Source organism: Strix uralensis, chromosome 3, assembly GCF_047716275.1.
Source record: "Strix uralensis isolate ZFMK-TIS-50842 chromosome 3, bStrUra1, whole genome shotgun sequence".
NCBI classification, from domain to species: domain Eukaryota; kingdom Metazoa; phylum Chordata; class Aves; order Strigiformes; family Strigidae; genus Strix; species Strix uralensis.
In genome coordinates this window covers 36,844,535-36,862,973 of record NC_133974.1, presented here as the reverse complement: position 1 = coordinate 36,862,973, position 18,439 = coordinate 36,844,535, and the positions used below count along the sequence as shown (strand labels likewise).

Here is an 18,439-nt window from a genome sequence, read left to right as displayed (position 1 = left end):
GGACGAATCCCACCCTGTATCCTGTGTCAAAGTCTAACTGTGCCATTCATTTCAAGAGAAAAGCTAGCACCCACATTTGGATTTGGACTTAATGCTTACATATAACATTAAGAATTTTATATAACTTGGTGTTTTGATTTAAATAAACCAAAACTATTCAATGTACAGTTTTTGTGATAGAAATATTTTAGAAGTTTTAAAAATGAAAAAACAGTGTACAGAAAGTAATGTGATATAAAAATGCAATGCTAGACCAGCTATGTATCAGCAACTACTGAATAACAGCGCTTTCCAAAACCTCACAGTATGTCTCTCTTTGTCTGTTTTCAAATCTATTTTCTGTTTTTTTCAGAGTTCTTGGAATTAGCACCTGGTGGGTTAGAAATAGGCACTGAACCAACATGCGCTTTCCATTTCTGGTCCTCCATCTTTGAAACAGTTATCATAAAGGAAGATCTGCTATCATGGTGAGGAGTTCAACATTTGAAAAATAATCCATCTTCCACACTATCATTCTGAAATCTTAGTATCTTAAAATTGTGTCTGCTCTGCAGTAGAAACCCAATTGGGGATCATAAGATTTCTATTCCATGGTAAGATAAGTTTCAGATACTGTATTCTTATAAATCATATTTATGAAGCATGAAACATTCCTATTATGGATAAAAATTAAAAGTACATATCCAACATCAGTAACAACTATGGGATCCAACTGAGTTTATGTTAATATGCTTTTGCCTAGAAGTCAGTGTCCCGGTGTCAGTGAAATGCTGAAGTATAAGCTTCATTTTAAGCACATGATGAAGTACTTAAAAGAATTAAAGCAACCTACTAACTTGCTTGAGAGTTTACTACCATAAAATTACTCTTAACTGGGTGAAAAGGATAACTACACTGCTCCTTACTTTTATTTTCTATATTAACATGAGGGAATATTGGCCCAAAATACTGAACAAAATTCTATTATTCATCTATTTCACATTAATTTGTCACATTCTAAGATTAATTAACTTAGCCAATTAGGGAATATAAAAATATGCAGTGTGATCTGTATTTTTCTGGTGTAGTTCATTAGGTACATTCTCCTGCAGTCCACCTTTTTTTTTTTTTAATTTGTAAAGCTAGGGCATACATAGATAGCTCTTTAAAACTGTGAGTTATAGACAGATAAGCTTGTTTCAAGAGGACACAGACAGAAACTCACTAAAATCAGTGAGAATTTTAAAGTAAAAAATTTTCAGTATTTATCAAAGGATGTATCCACAAACCTACATAGCCTGAGCATTTCTACCATACTCTGGAATGCAAACATTTTACAAACTATTTGTAGCTTAGCTCAAGTCTTAATGAGGAAGTTAAAACAAAAATATTGAGATATCCTAGAATCATAGAATGGTTTGGGTTGGAAAGAACCTTAAAGATCATCTCGTTCCAACTCCCCTGCCATGGGCAGAGACACCTTCCACTAGACCAGGTTGCTCAAAGCCCCGTCCAACCTGGCCTTGAACACTTCCAGGGAGGGGCATCCACAGCTTCTCTGGGCAACCTGTTCCAGTGTTTCACCACCCTCATGGTAAAGTATTTCTTCCTTATATCTAACCTAAATCTACCCTCTTTCAGTTTAAAACCATTACACCTCGTACGATAAAGAGTTCCTCCCCATCTTTCCTGTAGGCCCGCTTTAAATACTGGAAGGCCACTCTAAGGCCTTCCCAGAGCCTCCTCTTCTCCAGGCTGAACAACCCCAACTCTCTCAGCCTGTACTCACAGGGAGGTGCTCCAGCCCCCTGATCATCTTCGTGGCCTCCTCTGGACCCACTCCAACAGGTCTATGTTCTTCTTATATTGGGGGCCCCAGAGATCAATGCATTACTCCAGGTGGGATCTCATGAGAGCGGAGTAGAGGGGGAGAATCACCTCCCTCAACCTGCTAGTCACACTTCTCTTGATGCAGCCCAGCATATGGTTGGCTTTCTGGGCTGCGAGTACACATTCACAGAATCACAGAATCATCTAGGTTGGAAAAGACCTTGAAGATCATCCAGTCGAACCATTAACCTAACCCTGGCCATTGTCAACCACACCATATCCCTAAGCACTATGTCAAGGCAACTCTTAAACACCTCCAGGGATGGGGACTCCACCACTGCCCTGGGCAGCCCATTCCAATGCCTAAAAACCCGGTTCTGTAAAGAAATGCTTCCTAATACCCAGTATAAACCTTCCCTGGCGCCACTTGAGGCCATTACCTCTTGTGCTATCTCTTGTTACTTGGTTAATGAGACTCCTCCTCACCTTTCTGCAACCTCCTTTCAGGTAGCTGTAGAGCGCGATGAGGTCTCCCCTCAGCCTCCTCTTCTCCAGACTAAACAACCCCAGTTCACTCAGACGCTCCTCGTACAACACGTGCTCCAGACCCTTCACCAGCTTCGTTGCCCTTCTTTGGACACGCTTGAGTAATTCAATGTCCTTTTTGGAGTGAGGGGCCCAAAACTGAACACAGTAATCGAGGTGCGGCCTCACCAGTGCAGAGTACAGGGGGTAAGATCACTTCCCTGTCCCTGCTGGCCACGCTATTTCTGATACAAGCCAGGATGCCATTGGCCTTCTTGGCCACCTGGGCACACTGCTGGCTCATGTTCAGCCGGCTGTCAATCAACACCCCCAGGTCCCTCTCTGACTGGCAGCTCTCCAGCCACTCCTCCCCAAGCCTGTAGCACTGCTGGGGGTTGTTGTGGCCAAAGTGCAGCACCCGGCATTTGGCCTTATTGAAGCTCATCCAGTTGGCCTTAGCCCATCGCTCCAGCCTGTCCAGATCTCTCTGCAGAGCCTCCCTACCCTTGAGCAGATCAACACTCCCACCCAACTTGGTGTCATCTGTAAACTTACCGAGGGTGCACTTGATCCCCTCGTCTAGATCATCAATAAAGATGTTAAACAGGAGTGGCCCCAAAACTGAGCCCTGGGGGACACCACTCGTGACTGGCCGCCAACTGGATTTAACTCTGTTCACCACAACTCTTTGGGCCCGGCCATCCAGCCAGTTTTTTACCCAGCAAAGCGTGTGCCCATCCAAGCAGCCAGTTTCACCAGGAGAATGCTGTGGGAAACGGTGTCAAAGGCCTTACTGAAGTCAAGGTAGACAACATCCACAGCTTTTCCCTCATCCAATAAGCAGGTCACCCTGTCATAGAAGGAGATCAGGTTTGTCAAGCAGGACCTGCCTTTCATAAACCCATGCTGAGTGGTCCTGATCACCTGGTTGTCCCGCATGTGTTGTGTGATGGTACTCAGGATGAGCTGCTCCATCAGCTTCCCGGGCACCGAAGTCAAGCTGACAGTCCTGGAATTTTCCCAGATCATCTTTGCAACCCTTCTTATATATGGGTGTCACACTGGTCAACTTCCAATCTGTCGGGACCTCCCTGGTCAGCCAGGACTGCTGGTAAATGATGGAAAACAGCTTGGCGAGCACTCCAGCCAGCTCCTTCAGCACCCTCGGGTGTATCCCATCCGGTCCCATAGACTTGTGTATGTCTATGTGATGCAGTAGGTCACTATCTCCTCCTGGATTGCGGGGGAGGTCGTTCTCCTAGTCTCTGTCCTCTGGCTGAGGAGGCTGGATTCCCTCAGTACAACTAGTCTTGTTATTAAAGACTGAGGCAAAGAAGGCATTAAGCACCTCAGTCTTTTCCTCGTCACTCGTTACCGTGTTTCCTCCTGCGTCTAGCAGGAGATGGAGGCTCTCCCTGGTCTTTCTTTTGCTGTTGGCATACTTATAGAAACATTTCTTGTTATCCTGGATTGCTGAATCCAGATTAATTTCTAGCTAGGCTTTAGACATCCAGATTTCCGCCCTGCATAGCCTCACAGCATCTTTGTAATCACTGTGAGTGGCTAGGCCCTTCTTCCAAAGGCCGTAAACTCTCCTTTACTCCCTGATTTGCAGCCAAAGCTCCCTGTTTAGCCAGGGTGGTCTTCTCTGCTGCCGGCTTCTCTTACAGCACCTGGGGAGAGCCTGCTCCTGTGCCATTAAGACACTGCTGGCTCATATTCAGTTTTCCATCCACTAACACCCCCAAGTCCTTCCCTGCAGAGCTGCTCTCAATCCACTCATCACCCAGCCTGTATTTGTGTTTGGCATTGCCCCGACCCACGTGCAGGACCTTGCACTTGGCCTTGTTGAACTTCATCAGGTTTGCACAGACCCACCTCTCCAGCCTGTCAAGGTTCCTGTGGATGACATCCCTTCCCTCCAGCGTGTTCACTGCACCACACAGCTTGGTGTCATCAGCAAACTTGATGAGGGTGCACTCAATCCCACTGTCTGTGTCTCTGCCAAAGATGTTAAACACCACCGGTCCCCAAGAAATGGCACTTGCCACTGCTGCCCACTTGGACATCAAGCCCTTGACCACAACTCTTTGAGTGTGACCATCCAGCTAATTCCTTATCCACCAAGTGGTCCATCCATCAGATCCACGTCTCTCCAATTTAGAGACAAGGATGTCGTGCAGGACAGTGTCAAATGCTTTGCACAAGTCCAGGCAGATGATGTCAGTTGTTCTTCCCTTATCCACCAATGCTGTAACCCCACTGTAGAAGGCCACCAAATCTGTCAGGCATGATTTGCCCTTAGTGAAGACATGGTGGCTGTCACCAATGACCTCCTTATTTTCCATGTGCCCTAGCATAATTTCCAGGGGCATCTGCTCCAGGATCTTGCCAGGCACAGATGTGAGACTGATTGGCCTGTAGTTCTCCAGGTCTTCTTTTTTACCCTTTTTTAAATGGGAGTTATGTTTCTGCTTATCCAGTCATTGGGAACTTCAGAGTGCCACAACTTCTCAGATATGATGGATAGTGATTTAGCCACTTCATATGCCAGTTCCATCAGGACCTGTGGATGTATCTCATCAGGTCCCATGGACTTGTGCACCTTCAGTTTCCTTAGATGGTCTTGAACCTGAGCTTCTCCTACTGTAGGCGGTTTTTCATTCTCACAGAACCTGACTTTGCCTTCTGCGACTTGGGTGGTGTGGCTAGAGCACTTTCTGGTGAGGCAACCAAGTTGCTGAGTATCTCGGCCTTCTCCATGTTCTGGGTAACCAGGTCTCTCATTTCGTTCCAGAGAAGGCTCACATTTTCCCTAGTCTTCCTTTTCTCACTGATGTACTATAGAAGCTTTTCTTGTTGCCCTTGACATTCCTGGCCAGATTTAATTCTATCAGGACTTTGGCCTTCCTAACCTGATCCCTGGCTGCTTGGACAGTTTCTCTATATTCCTCCCAGGCTACCTGTCCTTGCTTTCACCCTCTGTAGGCTTCCTTTTTGTGTTTGAGCTTGTCCAGGAGCTCCTTGTTTATCCATGCAGCTCTCCCGTTGTTCTTACCTGCCTTGTCCTATCTTTGTCAGGATGCATTGCTCCTAAATTTGGAGGAGATGATCCTAGATGATTCATATCTAGATGATTCATTTAGAAAAATTAAACGGAATTTTGTTTTCAATCCAAGTCAGTGTTGGAAAATATATTCAAATTTTTTTTAAAAATATACAGAAATAAAACACAGAAATTTGCTTGGATGAATAAGCTATGTTTTCAATTTCTGTTTTTCACCAAATGTTTTAAAAAGTAATTGTAAGCTAACCCTGAATATATGCCTCAGATGAGTTCTTTATTTCTCCTATCTGCCAACAATAAAAAAAAAAAAAACCAAAAACGACAAAACAAACCAAAAAGAAAACAGGTATTTGCACATCTTTAATCATAACTAAAGTTCAGACTCCCTAATTTGATTGTCTTAAGTGAAAGACATGAAATGCCTTTGCAATTAACAGCCGTTTTGCTTAAGTAACAATACATGATTAGGATACCTGTTGTCTAATATAGTTTGACTATATGAAGTATTAGCCTTTTGGAAATTCTAATTTAAGTATTTATGAAGAATTTTTTTAAAGCTGTCATTTGGTATATTTAAAACTGATACTGTATCGTTAGTTTTGATTATAAAACAAGAAATAAATATTTTAATCCTTTCTAGAATCATGCCTACCAAAAGCAGTGATACACAAAGTCTGAAACACTCAGAAGCAGGTCTGTAAATCAGGATATCAGAAATATTAGAGTTTAGTGTCCTATTACGTTAAGTAGAATAGGTTGTTCTTAAGGAGTATTTCCAGATATAATTATCACATACAAAATGTATAAAGTTTTGTAAATGAACATGACACCTCTATTTGGGCTAAATGCAAGAATGCATAAACTTTAAAAACTGACTACACAGCAAGCTAAGCAAACCAGAACTTCTGTTACTTTCCCCACATGAACTGGAGCTTTTCAAAATCTTAGTCCTACAAAGTATCAAGCTACAGACAGACGCACAGCTCCTGCGGCTTCAAATTCAGCCACCTTGAACCTTCCACTTTTCCCAGAAAAATCCAACGATGTGTTCGGGGATGAACATTCCGAGACTACTTTGTCATTGTAAAATTAGTCACTGGAGTCTCTACCTAAGTGCCTGAAGCCCACTTATTCTTTTGATGGCCACTTAAATGCACTTAAAACGGACTCAAAAGAAAGCCTCATAAGATTTAGCAAGATTATATGAAAGTCCTATTCTAGACCAAAATCTGAGATTGGTTGATCAAGATGCATTAATCTTCCAAGAAACGCTTATAATGCTGGATGAGGAAAATATAAATAAATTACTGCATTGGTTTTTTTTTAAAAAAAAAAAAGAGAGAAGGTCTACCACATTTCACTAGCAGAAGGCAGACTGATGACTTAGTGGAGGAAGCAGAATCACAGCAGGGAACTCTCTGTATGTAAACATGGCTCCAAATTCTTGAATACGAGAAAATTAAATTATTTCTCTGAGTTAACAGAAAGGGCTGTTTAACAAAAAAAGGGTGAGAGGGAACCTTATTAAGCATTTTGTCAGAAAATCTTTCTGTGTTTCCCATTGCACAATAATAAACATACATTTCCTCACCTGTAAAGGGGGAGGCATTTCAAAGCTCTAGGTAGTAGAAAGTCTGAAAATCAGTACTGTGGACTGATAATGGCTAAGATTTGCAGCAAGCACAAACACAAGGTAGTTAAGATGACACAGATGGAGGGCTGCAGGTAGCAAAGACTTAACCTGAAAAAGGATTTGGTGGGTCCTGAAGCTGAAAAGGTCATTTGACAAATGTATTTTACCATCCCAAATTTCAGTCAACATATACTAAGTATGAAGAAACAGAATAAATTTACAAGATCAAAAAGATCTTTTTTTTTTTCTTTTCAGTACATGACTACAAGTTTATGTCTGCCCCCCTGGAAATCGCCTCCCACTCTACAGGCACCTTCCCTTCAGTGCTAGACAAAACTTTCTTCAGTTGCTCCAGAAAGTACAGTTGAAGGTTTCTGTTTCTTGACAGGGTAGGCTGGGGGGGAAAAATACAAATCAAGCAGAGTGATAAGCTTTCCCAGCTATAAAAAAAAAACCCCAAACATGCTGTACCATCAACTAGGGGTATCAAACCACTCTAGTGAGACTGACATTTAAGCAATTTATTATACCAGTTGTGTTATAAGAATTGTTTGGGGATTAAGTTACCAACTTCTGCATAATTATATAGGAATCAAATCTTCAACTACCTTCCCATAAAGAAATTTTACTGACAGTAATAAAATAATTTGCCATTAGAAAAATCAAAATCACTTGTGTAGTTAAAGAGAATCCTTTACAGTTAAAACCACAGGATACTAATTTACTTCCATTTTCTCAACTGCAAGTTATACAGTTTTGTAATCTCTCTTATTATGATCTTAAAACCAAATATATGATTCTTTCCAACATAAAGCGAAGCCAAAGAGGAGTCAAACTTCTTTTAGAACTTTTTAGAAATAAATGTTATGTACCAAATAGGATACCAATGCTTAAAACAATTACAGTATGGCAAAGTTAAGTAGTACCATAGTACCTAACTCAGCGAAGTGCAATGCTCAATGTAAGCTTTTCTTCAGTGTGGAGTACTGAAGAGTTCTGGCAAAAACTCTGCTGAAAGGAGGGATGACTAATTCTGTTAAACAGGTGAGACTTAATAATGTTAAAAATAAGCAACTTGTTTAAACTTAAAAACCAAAACTTTTTCCAAATTGCACACTTCCCTATCCTTACATCTGTTTAAAGTCTGTTTGCTTTTGGCTGCCATCAATAACTCTGGTATGTTACTGGTGATTTATGAGACACAGCTCATTGTCCAATTCTTTCAAAACTGGCCTTTCTGAAGCCTTTTCAGATGTAATTCAAACGTACTAGAAATTTGGGTTGGAAATTACATGTCCCCTCTCCAGCAGTCAGAACTTACTCCAATATCCTAGAGAGAAAAAGAATAAATTAAGACTGCTTGAGCAACACTTAAAACATTGTTGTAACTGCACCACCACTAGATATACCCATGATGAATGTTTTCTATATCTATCAATAACTTTATCTGCCACCAAAATGTTGCACGCTTACTTTTTATTGACCCTTCTAGGATATTGTACAATCAAAGTCATAATCCCAAATGAAACTGAACAGTTTGCATTAAATACATACCACCACACACAAATACATGAAAAATCTATGAAAATCCAATTTATTTCATACATCTCTTCTCCAAATATTAAAGGAACATCCATTTACTGTCTCCCTCTTTTTTAAACTCTATGGTTTACTGCAAAAATTTAACCTAAGAATAAATTTTACCAAAAAGATTATTTGCATTTTATTCTGCTTTTCATCTCCTCACTGCAACAAACTAAACACAAATTTAAGTGTTGGATAACTTTTGCATCATGAAAATTAATATTATAATGTGAAACATGAAATCTAATTCTGAAATAAAGTATTGCAACTTTCTTTTCAGTTTTACATAAGCTAGATAGACATAATTCTTTGTAGGTCCACCTGGATAACTAAATTGTATTGCCTGCACAGCCAACAGTTTACATGTTGCAATAATTTCTTTAACTAAATATTTCAAGTATTTTCCAAACTATATAGCATGATCTTAAAACCTATACAGTCTAGGTATTAAGTCTGATAATTTCACTTTTGTCCATAAGGAAATTTTCTTTTACTTTATATCTCTTTTTTTTTAATCTGCTGTTAAAGTTAGGTGTTAGCATTTTGTGGATTCTTAAACCTGCATATTCTATAGAATGATCCACTTACTACATATGAAACAAATAGATACAAACAAAACACTACCCAACAACACTCTCTGGCCCTTCTCCAAAAGAAAATATGACAGTACCTGGTGAGCTTGCAATAGCTGCTCAGCAAACTGACGTACTTCTGATAGTAGAAGAGATATTAAAGAATTTCTCAGGATGTTGTTCCTTCCTAGCAAAGCCAGTGTGTGTGATACAGCATGCAGTGCCTGAAACTAAAGAGAGATAACAGTAAATTTAAATTTTAAAAAATACGTCTCCAGCTTTTTTACCCCAGTTGCCTTAAATAGAAATGGGATTTACATATTAACATTTTAAAGAAAAATGGTCAAAATCAACATTTTAGAGAGTTTAAAACTCTACTAATTAAATACATATGGGATCTATGAGTAATAATGAGTAATAATACTCATTACCTAGAAACTTTTGTTTCTCAAAAGATTAGCACCATAGGAAACTGTCATATGAACAAACTCCTCCAAAACTGTGAATTCCCTAGGAGGCAGCTTTTCAGCATTAGCTGCCATCATGCCCATCTGCTGTCATAGAAAATGGGTGACTACCCTGCACATACAGTAATTCTGTTTGCCACAGGTAGACAAATGAGCAAACAAATTCTTTGAAATTCAATCACATGAGCAAGCTAAGAGCTCTACTGGAGTTTTCTGTCAATAGAGTTATCACGAATAAAGTTGATTAAATGCTAAGTGATAGAAGATACACTGTATTTTCAAATTCAAACAATTCACTTTCATATTGTTGTTTAACAAGCTGTAACCAAGGGATTTCTCCTGAACCACAGGAGGAGTGATGTGAACTTACATGAGAATTATATTAGTAGTGGGGTTTTTTTGGCCACAGTCTTTTCTATTAAAAACAATAAAAGCTGTTTTCTTTGTTCCTTGACATGGAAACGTATAGCTATTATGTAATGAAACATACTGCTCTACAAAGTAAACATGACATTATTTCATAAAACACTACTAGAAGAAATTATAATTTCTATATATAAATGTATTAGAGTTCTTTCAAAGAAAAAAGTAATACACATTAAATATAATGACTATAACATTTTTATATAAACATATACCCCTAAAATATCAATGTTCAGTATCCCTTTGTAAATGAGTATTTTTGACTGACAAAAGGATACTCTGACCCAAATTTATATGTCTAAGAATAACTACCATGTCTTAAACACTCAAAAGCAGACCACCACATCCTATTAACAATCTAGTTTATTCCTCTAGCCAGCTCACGTATGTATACACACATACACACACATGCATATATATATATATATATATGAGAATAAAAATACTTGCCCCCCATTTACAAGTTTGCATAAGATGAATCCTCCTGGAAATCACTTCCAAACACACGAAAGGCAAGAAGGAGATCCAGCATGGATTTATTAAGGGGAAACCGCACTTAACCAGCCTGATAGCTTTCTACAGTGAGATGACCAGCTGAGTGGATTAGAGAAAAGCAGTGAGTATCATTTACCTTGACTTTACCATGGTTTTCAACACTGTCTCCCATAAAATTGTTACTGACAAAATTTTGGGCTAGGTAAGCGGACAGTGAGGTGGACTGAAAACTTTTGCTGTAAAAACAGTTAATTAGGCAGCTTCCCATTCACAGTTACTGCTTGTCTGCCTGATCAGATGGCCAAACTGCCCTGTCAATTGATGCAACGCCTATTTACCAGCCTCTGAGAGCTGAGGAGTTTGATCAGCTTGGTTATCATCTGCCCAACATGAGACAATCTCCTATTCACAGTCATAACAATCAAACTTAATAAATCTTTGCTGTTAATCATCTCACTTTAGCACATAATCCCAAAACAAATATAAAAAGAAAACTATAAAAGACAGACAAGTCTCATGTTCAGAATCAAATCTGCAGAGAAACAAACTCATATTAAAGAGAATTCATTAATTGTACGCATATAGCTTTGAAAATCTGTGATTTTAAAATAATTCATAAATGTATACACCAAAGATTCTATAAAGACAAAATGTGAATGAAGGTGAGCTAAAATAGGTTTCTGAACAATTAAAACTATATGAAAGGATAATGTAATGTATGCACCTACATGTATTTTGAGGATCTATGAATTAAGATCAGACTTCCATATACTGGAAATGTACACCCTTCCAAGAAAAACAATGACTCCTCCTCCTAAAAATAATCTAGACATTTACAGTTTTGAAAGATCTTCCATAGCATCTATTAAAATTGTATGACAGAAACAAAGTTTGCATAACCTGAATAGTTCTGCCTTGACAGCACCCACATTCCAAACAGGTACAACTGCTTCAAATCATTACTAGAGGTTTAAATAAAGCCAAAAAAAGCACATTTTTCATTAAAGTTCACACCCATTTTTACTTCTTTTTATAAATTATGGATGGATACATATTGTAGAGTTCTGTATTTTCAGACTGTAACATTGAGTATACTTACTAATTTGCCTTTGGCAAGCAAGTGAACTAGACAATCCAGTGTAGTTTTTCAAAGCTACCTCTCCCAAAGAACACACTAAATGTATATATTTACACACAAACATGATCATGATTGTTCTCTTTTAAGCTCTCTTCTATTTGCTTACAAGATTTTTAGACTGATAGTGAAACAATGATTTTCTTTTTTTTTTTTTTTTTTGTAGATATCAATGCTAGCAGCTGAGATTTAACTAAAATAGGATCTTTCATAGAATTCCAAATATCTTTTCTGGTTTGGCAAGAGTAACATTTTTCTAGTTGGAATTCTGTAGGACTAGGAAACAGGGGATCTTCAAATTTAAAGCCTGAGCCTCTACTAAGGGAAGTAAATAGGGATTTTTACGGTACTTGAGGTATGGGTACTGATGCCACTGAAAAATCCCACCTGCTAACTGATTTATTAGAGTATGGATTTAATATTGTATTTTGGTGGATCTCTTAGTATATTTTAAGAAAATAAGGAAGGTTAAAATAACTCGCACAGACTATATATATTAAATGCATACAGAACAAACTTATAGCATATAAGCAATTAATCTGTAATTAGGGAACAGAAGTAAGACTTTGTGTTTCACAGCAATGCTCATGTATTGCTAATTAAACTCTGGAAGCATTCAAACTGATAATAGTTCAAATAGTATGCTGTTTCATTAAAGACAAAACTATCTTCAGCTCTCAAATCTATCAAACATTAAAAAAGCAACAGAAACATTTTAATCCCTTGGGCTTGCTTAATGGTATAGATGAAATAAAACCTATGCTCTTCAGGGACTCTCAGGTAAAAGCAGTCAGAAAATTAGATTGTAAAAAACATACAACCAGAAACAAGAAAATAATGGAGCCTGGTTCACTGTTCAGGAGCTGCATCTTCTGTCCCTAACCCTCCTCTCACATGCTGGTTTCTGCTCTCTTCCGATGTTCCTCAGGATGCAGAGCAAGAGAGAGCAATGCTGTGCAAGTAGTTGGGAAGGATGTGTGGATTGTCAATATAATGTCAATGTCCTGCTTGCCTCAAGCATACTAATTTGGTCACTCCTCCACCCTGCCACTGATTTTAAAGCCTATTGGAAGGTATGTTTGACCTTCCACTTCTTTCCAAGAGACTTCAAACTGGCTATCAGTTTGAAAAGTTACTAGTAGAGGAAAAGACTGACGAGCAAAACAGCACACTCCTATGAGCCTTGTTTCCCCAGGAAACCAGAACAAAAATAGCTACTTATGAATTATTTGTTTAGAATTCATTTATCAGAATGTGTTAAGACTTTTCTTTAATAATGGTTATCCAAAACTTGTAATTCCTTCACGAGTTGCACGATTCACTACACCCTGCAACTATGAAAGCTGGCAATACAGGACTAAGGCAAATAACTATTACATGTATCCTCAAACTGTGAGGTGTTAAAACCAAAACAGTATTTTTGCCTTTGAATTCTTATCACCCTTGCCCTCTGCCCATTTAGTCCAGCCTGACTTCCACTCCTAACTCATCAATATCAATTGAAAAGTTTTACTTTTATACAGAGAGCATTAGTACCCCTTTTCTTATCTTACTGTCATGTTGCTTCCTTTGTAATTTGATGGTTGTGATTTATTTCTCCTCCTGTTTATGCTGCACTATTTCTCCTATCTTCAAGTCTTGGGATTTGATACATGCTATTCCAATTCTTTGCTATGTAAACCTCATCTCAAGCCTTGCTCTGCCCTTACGCCTTCATAATCATGTTCACACTTCACTCTTCTAAACCTGATGTTCTCTGCTAGGACCACCAGTTTGCTTCACTGCTGCAAGTTGCTTTTTATATCACAGTATTTCGGTACTTTTTTCCAGAGCTTTAGCTGAAAAACATTCTGAGAGTGTCACATACAATAGCGGCAGGTCTGTTTGCAACATGCTTGACTGCATGCACCAAAAATGTTTACAAAAAACAAGCTAAAATGCAAATGGCATGAAAAATTTTTCATTTTTTTAAGAAAAAAAACTAAAAAGGCAAAAAAATAATGAAAATTAAACCAAGATATTTCAGTATCTGGAAAAGAATTATTGTAATACAGCACCAGCATGCTGTGCAGAGGATGGACATGGAGAAACAAATAACCTGCAGCCAGCCTGCTAAATATTCTAAAACCCAGAACACTTTGGTGAATGGTGCTGGAAAAGCCAGAAATACAAGCAGTAGATATCGTGGTATTCACTGAAAGAAATGTGCAACCTACTGGCTTAAGTACAGCTTTGCTGAATTTGTGGAGTGAGGAGGAAAGATCTCCAAGGAAGTGTACTATATGAACTCCTCCTGGTCACCATTCCTGACCATGAAGCTTGTATGTCAGACTGGGAGTGTGAAACTGCAATTTTTTCCGATCACAGATTGAAAGTATCTTTCTTAGGTTTATTTCTTTATGGCTGCCTAAAAGTCACTCTGATGCACTGATCAGCAGGGTCCCCCTGGCTCCATATATGCTTATACCCAATACCAGTTCCCTAGCAAAACAGGCAGTAACTAGTGCATCTGCTTGCTCCTGTCCACAGGCTAAACTAAGCTAAATCGACTGCTGCTGCCATATCAGTGAGAAGGAGAGATGAGAGACCACAGAAACTGCTATGAAGGAGAGACGCACTTGCAGTCACCTTCCTGTTACCTCCCTCCCTTACTGCTTCTTCACACCACCAAGCTCTCTGGCAGAAGTGAATTTCCCAGGCTACTTCCTAGGTGTTTACCCTCTCCTTCCCTGCACAAGGGAAAGCTGTTACTGCTGAAGTAATGAGGACAGACTCAGACCAGACCCAGCACGCCTGCAGTGACTGGACTACCCTTAAGTAGCATGGCCTCTGATTGACTGACATACACAAACCTTTCCCCTCCCCTCCTTTTCCTTGTCAAGTACAAATACTCAATGCACAGCACACCTTGCTGCTACTTCTCTAGCTGCTTTCTTATCCAATTACAAAATATGAAAGCATTAAAGAACATATTTTTCAGTTTCATTAACATTTTCTAGTACGAGTTCCATAACAAATGCTTTACTGAACACCAGATAGATAAAAGCTCCCAAATACTCCATCAGTAAACACGGTTTATTTTACAAAGAATGCTCTTAGGTTGTTCTGCCACCATTTATCTCTGGTAAACTCATGTTGTATTTTATATCATTTATCACTAGATCTTTAATTATTCTTTTAACTTTGTTATAAAGCTTTGTATGTTATTGAGATAAACTGCTACCCTGGTAGCTTCCTCTTAATCTTCACTTTCAAACATAGAACATGCTATATTAGAAATTTTACAGTTATAATAATACCATCTCTAAGTCTTTCATTCTAAACTTATTTTACTTTTTTTTTCTTTCAGTTTCATAGGATACTTATCTTTCCCATTTTGAGCACTTTACATTCTCTTGAACTGGATAATATACATAAAACAATGACACTTAGTTGATGGGATAAAATACATAGAACAGACCCTGTTGTGAGCTTGATTTTTTTAAGAAACACCAAAAAAAGCAACCCAAACAAACAAAAAACCCTAACCCAAAACTAAAGCACAATCTGGATGTCCTTAGAGGAATTCAGGGCTGAAAATCATCGTTATGCTTAATTTAGTGTCTACCTCAAAATGATTGTATCTATTTCCATACACTAAAACCAAGTGCCTTGCTTATATTGCCTCACCCCAATCACCTTTACAGAAAAGGCAACACTTTCCTTGAGGCACCCAAACACACAGTCATCAGTTCATCTGAAGACTAAGTACAAGAAACTGATGTACAGAGAAATCCAGCTAACTACTGAAGACAACTGGGATCCTGCTGGCATCAGAGTTTTCACCAGTAAATTTACTTTAAGCAATGCTAACTTGGCAGAGATCAAGAATGTCTGCATCTTCTTGGGATTCATGAATTAGGCATCTAAATATCTAATTCATTCAAGAGGCTGGATCCAGTATCAATTCCAGTTAAACAAACAGCATTCACAACAGCTGCCACTCAGACAGCTCTGATGTTACTGCTGCCCAATTTTTTAATACCTAGTGTAAATATTCTATTGATTATGAAGAAGCTGCTCTAGATACAAAGTCTTCCCAGCCTGAGAGATTAAAATTTATATTACTCTTGATTCCTCCTTCTTAACTAGTCCTAGTCAGAAGTCTAGACGAGTGAAGAACTGCCCATCTGCCTGCTGATGCTGAGTGGCCAAGCCATGCTAACGGATGCAGAAGACACTAAGCAACAAGCGTGAGCTCACTCACAGCAGAACAGTTATGGATTCAGATTTTTAATGTGAGGACTACTTAGGAAAAGTCACTGGATAAATTACAGAAAACAGGTATTTTTTAGTTTTTTAAACTGAAGAGTGAGCTGGTCATCTTTAAAGAAATTCAGGGATGTAAATCAATGTCTCATTTAAGTGTCTAAGATTTACAGACAGTCCTTGCAAATGAAAATGGATTCCAGATCTTTATTTCCCAGTTCTTCACTCTTCTTCCCTCTGCCCACAATGTGTGAGCTACTTTGAACACCACTTAAAGATGCGAAGTATCTGGCTTGCATACCTAGGAAGAATAGGGGTACCTTGCTTAAGGTTACAGATTTCACTGCAGGAGTTGAGCACTGAAAAGTTAGGCAAGGAATACTCAACTGTCTTTGCAACTGGCTGCAGATAACAGGCTCTACAGAGCTTACTTTTCATTTCTATCCTATCACCATAACACAAACACACACCCTAGTTGGGCACACAAAAATATTTCCTAGAGAAGCATGACAAATTTAAGCTGAGAAAAGGTTCATTAGTAAACAGAAAATAGAACAGGGAAACCCTAAGATTTTCATTATTAAAGTATGCACACACATTTTAAGCAAAGGTTGAGGACTACTACCAAAAAGCCATCTTCAAAAACTAGAGAATATAAGAGGTAATTTTCCCCCAATACTAAAAAAAAGAGGTACCACCTCTGTTAAAAGCAACAAACTGATTTTTTCTGTGAAGAAAAAGACAATCCTGACAGCAGGAACAGCCCTAGATCTCCATCTGGAAGTAACCAGAATGGAACGAAAGAGCTAAGGTGGTCATATCCTCCCTTTGAATAACCACCTACTGTGGTACCTGAGATCAAAAAATAGAACAATTTTAGGTCCTTTTGTTCAATAGCATGGCTAGAGTAACAGAAAACAAGGCCTAGATAGAATTCAAATGCTTTTACACAGGCATGATAAGTGAAGGACTGAAGGATGGGCTTTGATGTTGCTGTTCCACATGGTCTCAGCTGCAAATATCACAGAGATGCCAAAGCAGCAAAATGACGCTGCTAATGCAATGCTACAGAAAGTTAAGAGAGCTTTGACAGAAAGCATTCACTGGAGAGAGACTGAGGGCAGAGGAAAGAAACAAACAACTTTTGATATAGATTTCCTACAATATTCAACAAAATCAAGAACTTCCTTTATTCTTGTGTTAAGGGCCCCCCCATACTTAATTTTTAAATCGAAAGAACAGCAAAGGCCTATTCCGTCCTTTTTTTCTCCTCCTAGTGGAAATAATCTGTAATACCCTGAATACTAGGTTAATTACTTGCATAAAAACAGGTAGTGACAGTTGTTATTAGGAAAAGAGATGGTCCTGACAAAACAGCATTACAGGCAGGTTGGAAACCACGAATAAAACTTTTTTGCCTTAATGGTAAAAAAAATCCTGCTAACTTCATCCTGTAACTCTTCAATAATTGTAGCTTTTGTGCATCATATATATCAGCTGAGGCTGGCTGAGGAGGGAAGCTGGACAAAAGTCTAAGAGGCAGAGAAATTTTCTTTCATTCATTCCCGTCTAGTTACTCCTATGATCCACTTTACTGAAGCAAATGAGAGTCAGTCAGTTTGGTGATTGCTTTAGACCGCAGTGATTTACAAAACAATGGATTTTGATTACCATTTGACTTAAATAGCTCTACATAGAACAACAGATTGCTGAGAAAATTTAATTCAACAATCAAGAGATTCAAACATTGACTCTTACTAGACCATAAAATCCTGGCAACACATTTTAATATTCATACAAATGAACTTCTCTTCCACTACATAATGAAAATGCACCATGTCTCAAGAGCCATGATACTCCCCTTGGGACTCAGTTAATTTAGGAAAACTGAAGCCCACTAGTTTTATATTTGTGAACCACCATTGACATGAAGAACTATTTTTAAATCTTACTTGTCCCTGAGCAGACAAGACTCTTGTAAACTGATGAGTTAAGTACTGTTCTGGCAGTTGCCAACAAAAGATACTGCAAACTATACATGGCCAGGGGAATTTATCGTCACCCACAACTAGTTGGTGCATCTATTAAATACATACTGTTGCATGTATTAAAACCATCAGAATAAGTTTATGATTACTCTCTTCCAGGCAATTTCAGTCATTAATGAAACATACAAATTGTATCCTAGATAAGAAAAGATTCAAAACCATGGTTTTGATTAATGTGTACTTTTTCAATTGCACAAGCACACTTCCATACATTTCTTTATATAATTGCCAATTAGATTCAAACATTTATCTCTTTCCGCTTTTCACTGTACTATATTTCAACTTGTCATTTTCATGAAGAATTGTGAATCCTTTCTCTCGCAAACATCCGGTAAAGGCATCTAACTAGTAGTCAGAATTCTTGTGTTTGCTTTTCTGCTAAACATATCAACAGTAATATCTGAGCATTTGCAAAATTCTACATAAAGACTTT

General features: G+C 38.5%; 1 protein-coding gene across 1 annotated transcript in view; it reads right to left on the bottom strand.

Annotated features, from left to right (window-relative positions):
• MEI4 (meiotic double-stranded break formation protein 4) overlaps positions 1-18,439 on the bottom strand; it is a 79,294-nt gene that overhangs the window by 38,655 nt on the left and 22,200 nt on the right. The window contains exon 5 of the mRNA XM_074864581.1: positions 9,289-9,420. Coding sequence (XP_074720682.1) covers positions 9,289-9,420 — 132 coding nt within the window. The remainder of the gene's footprint in view (positions 1-9,288; positions 9,421-18,439) is intronic.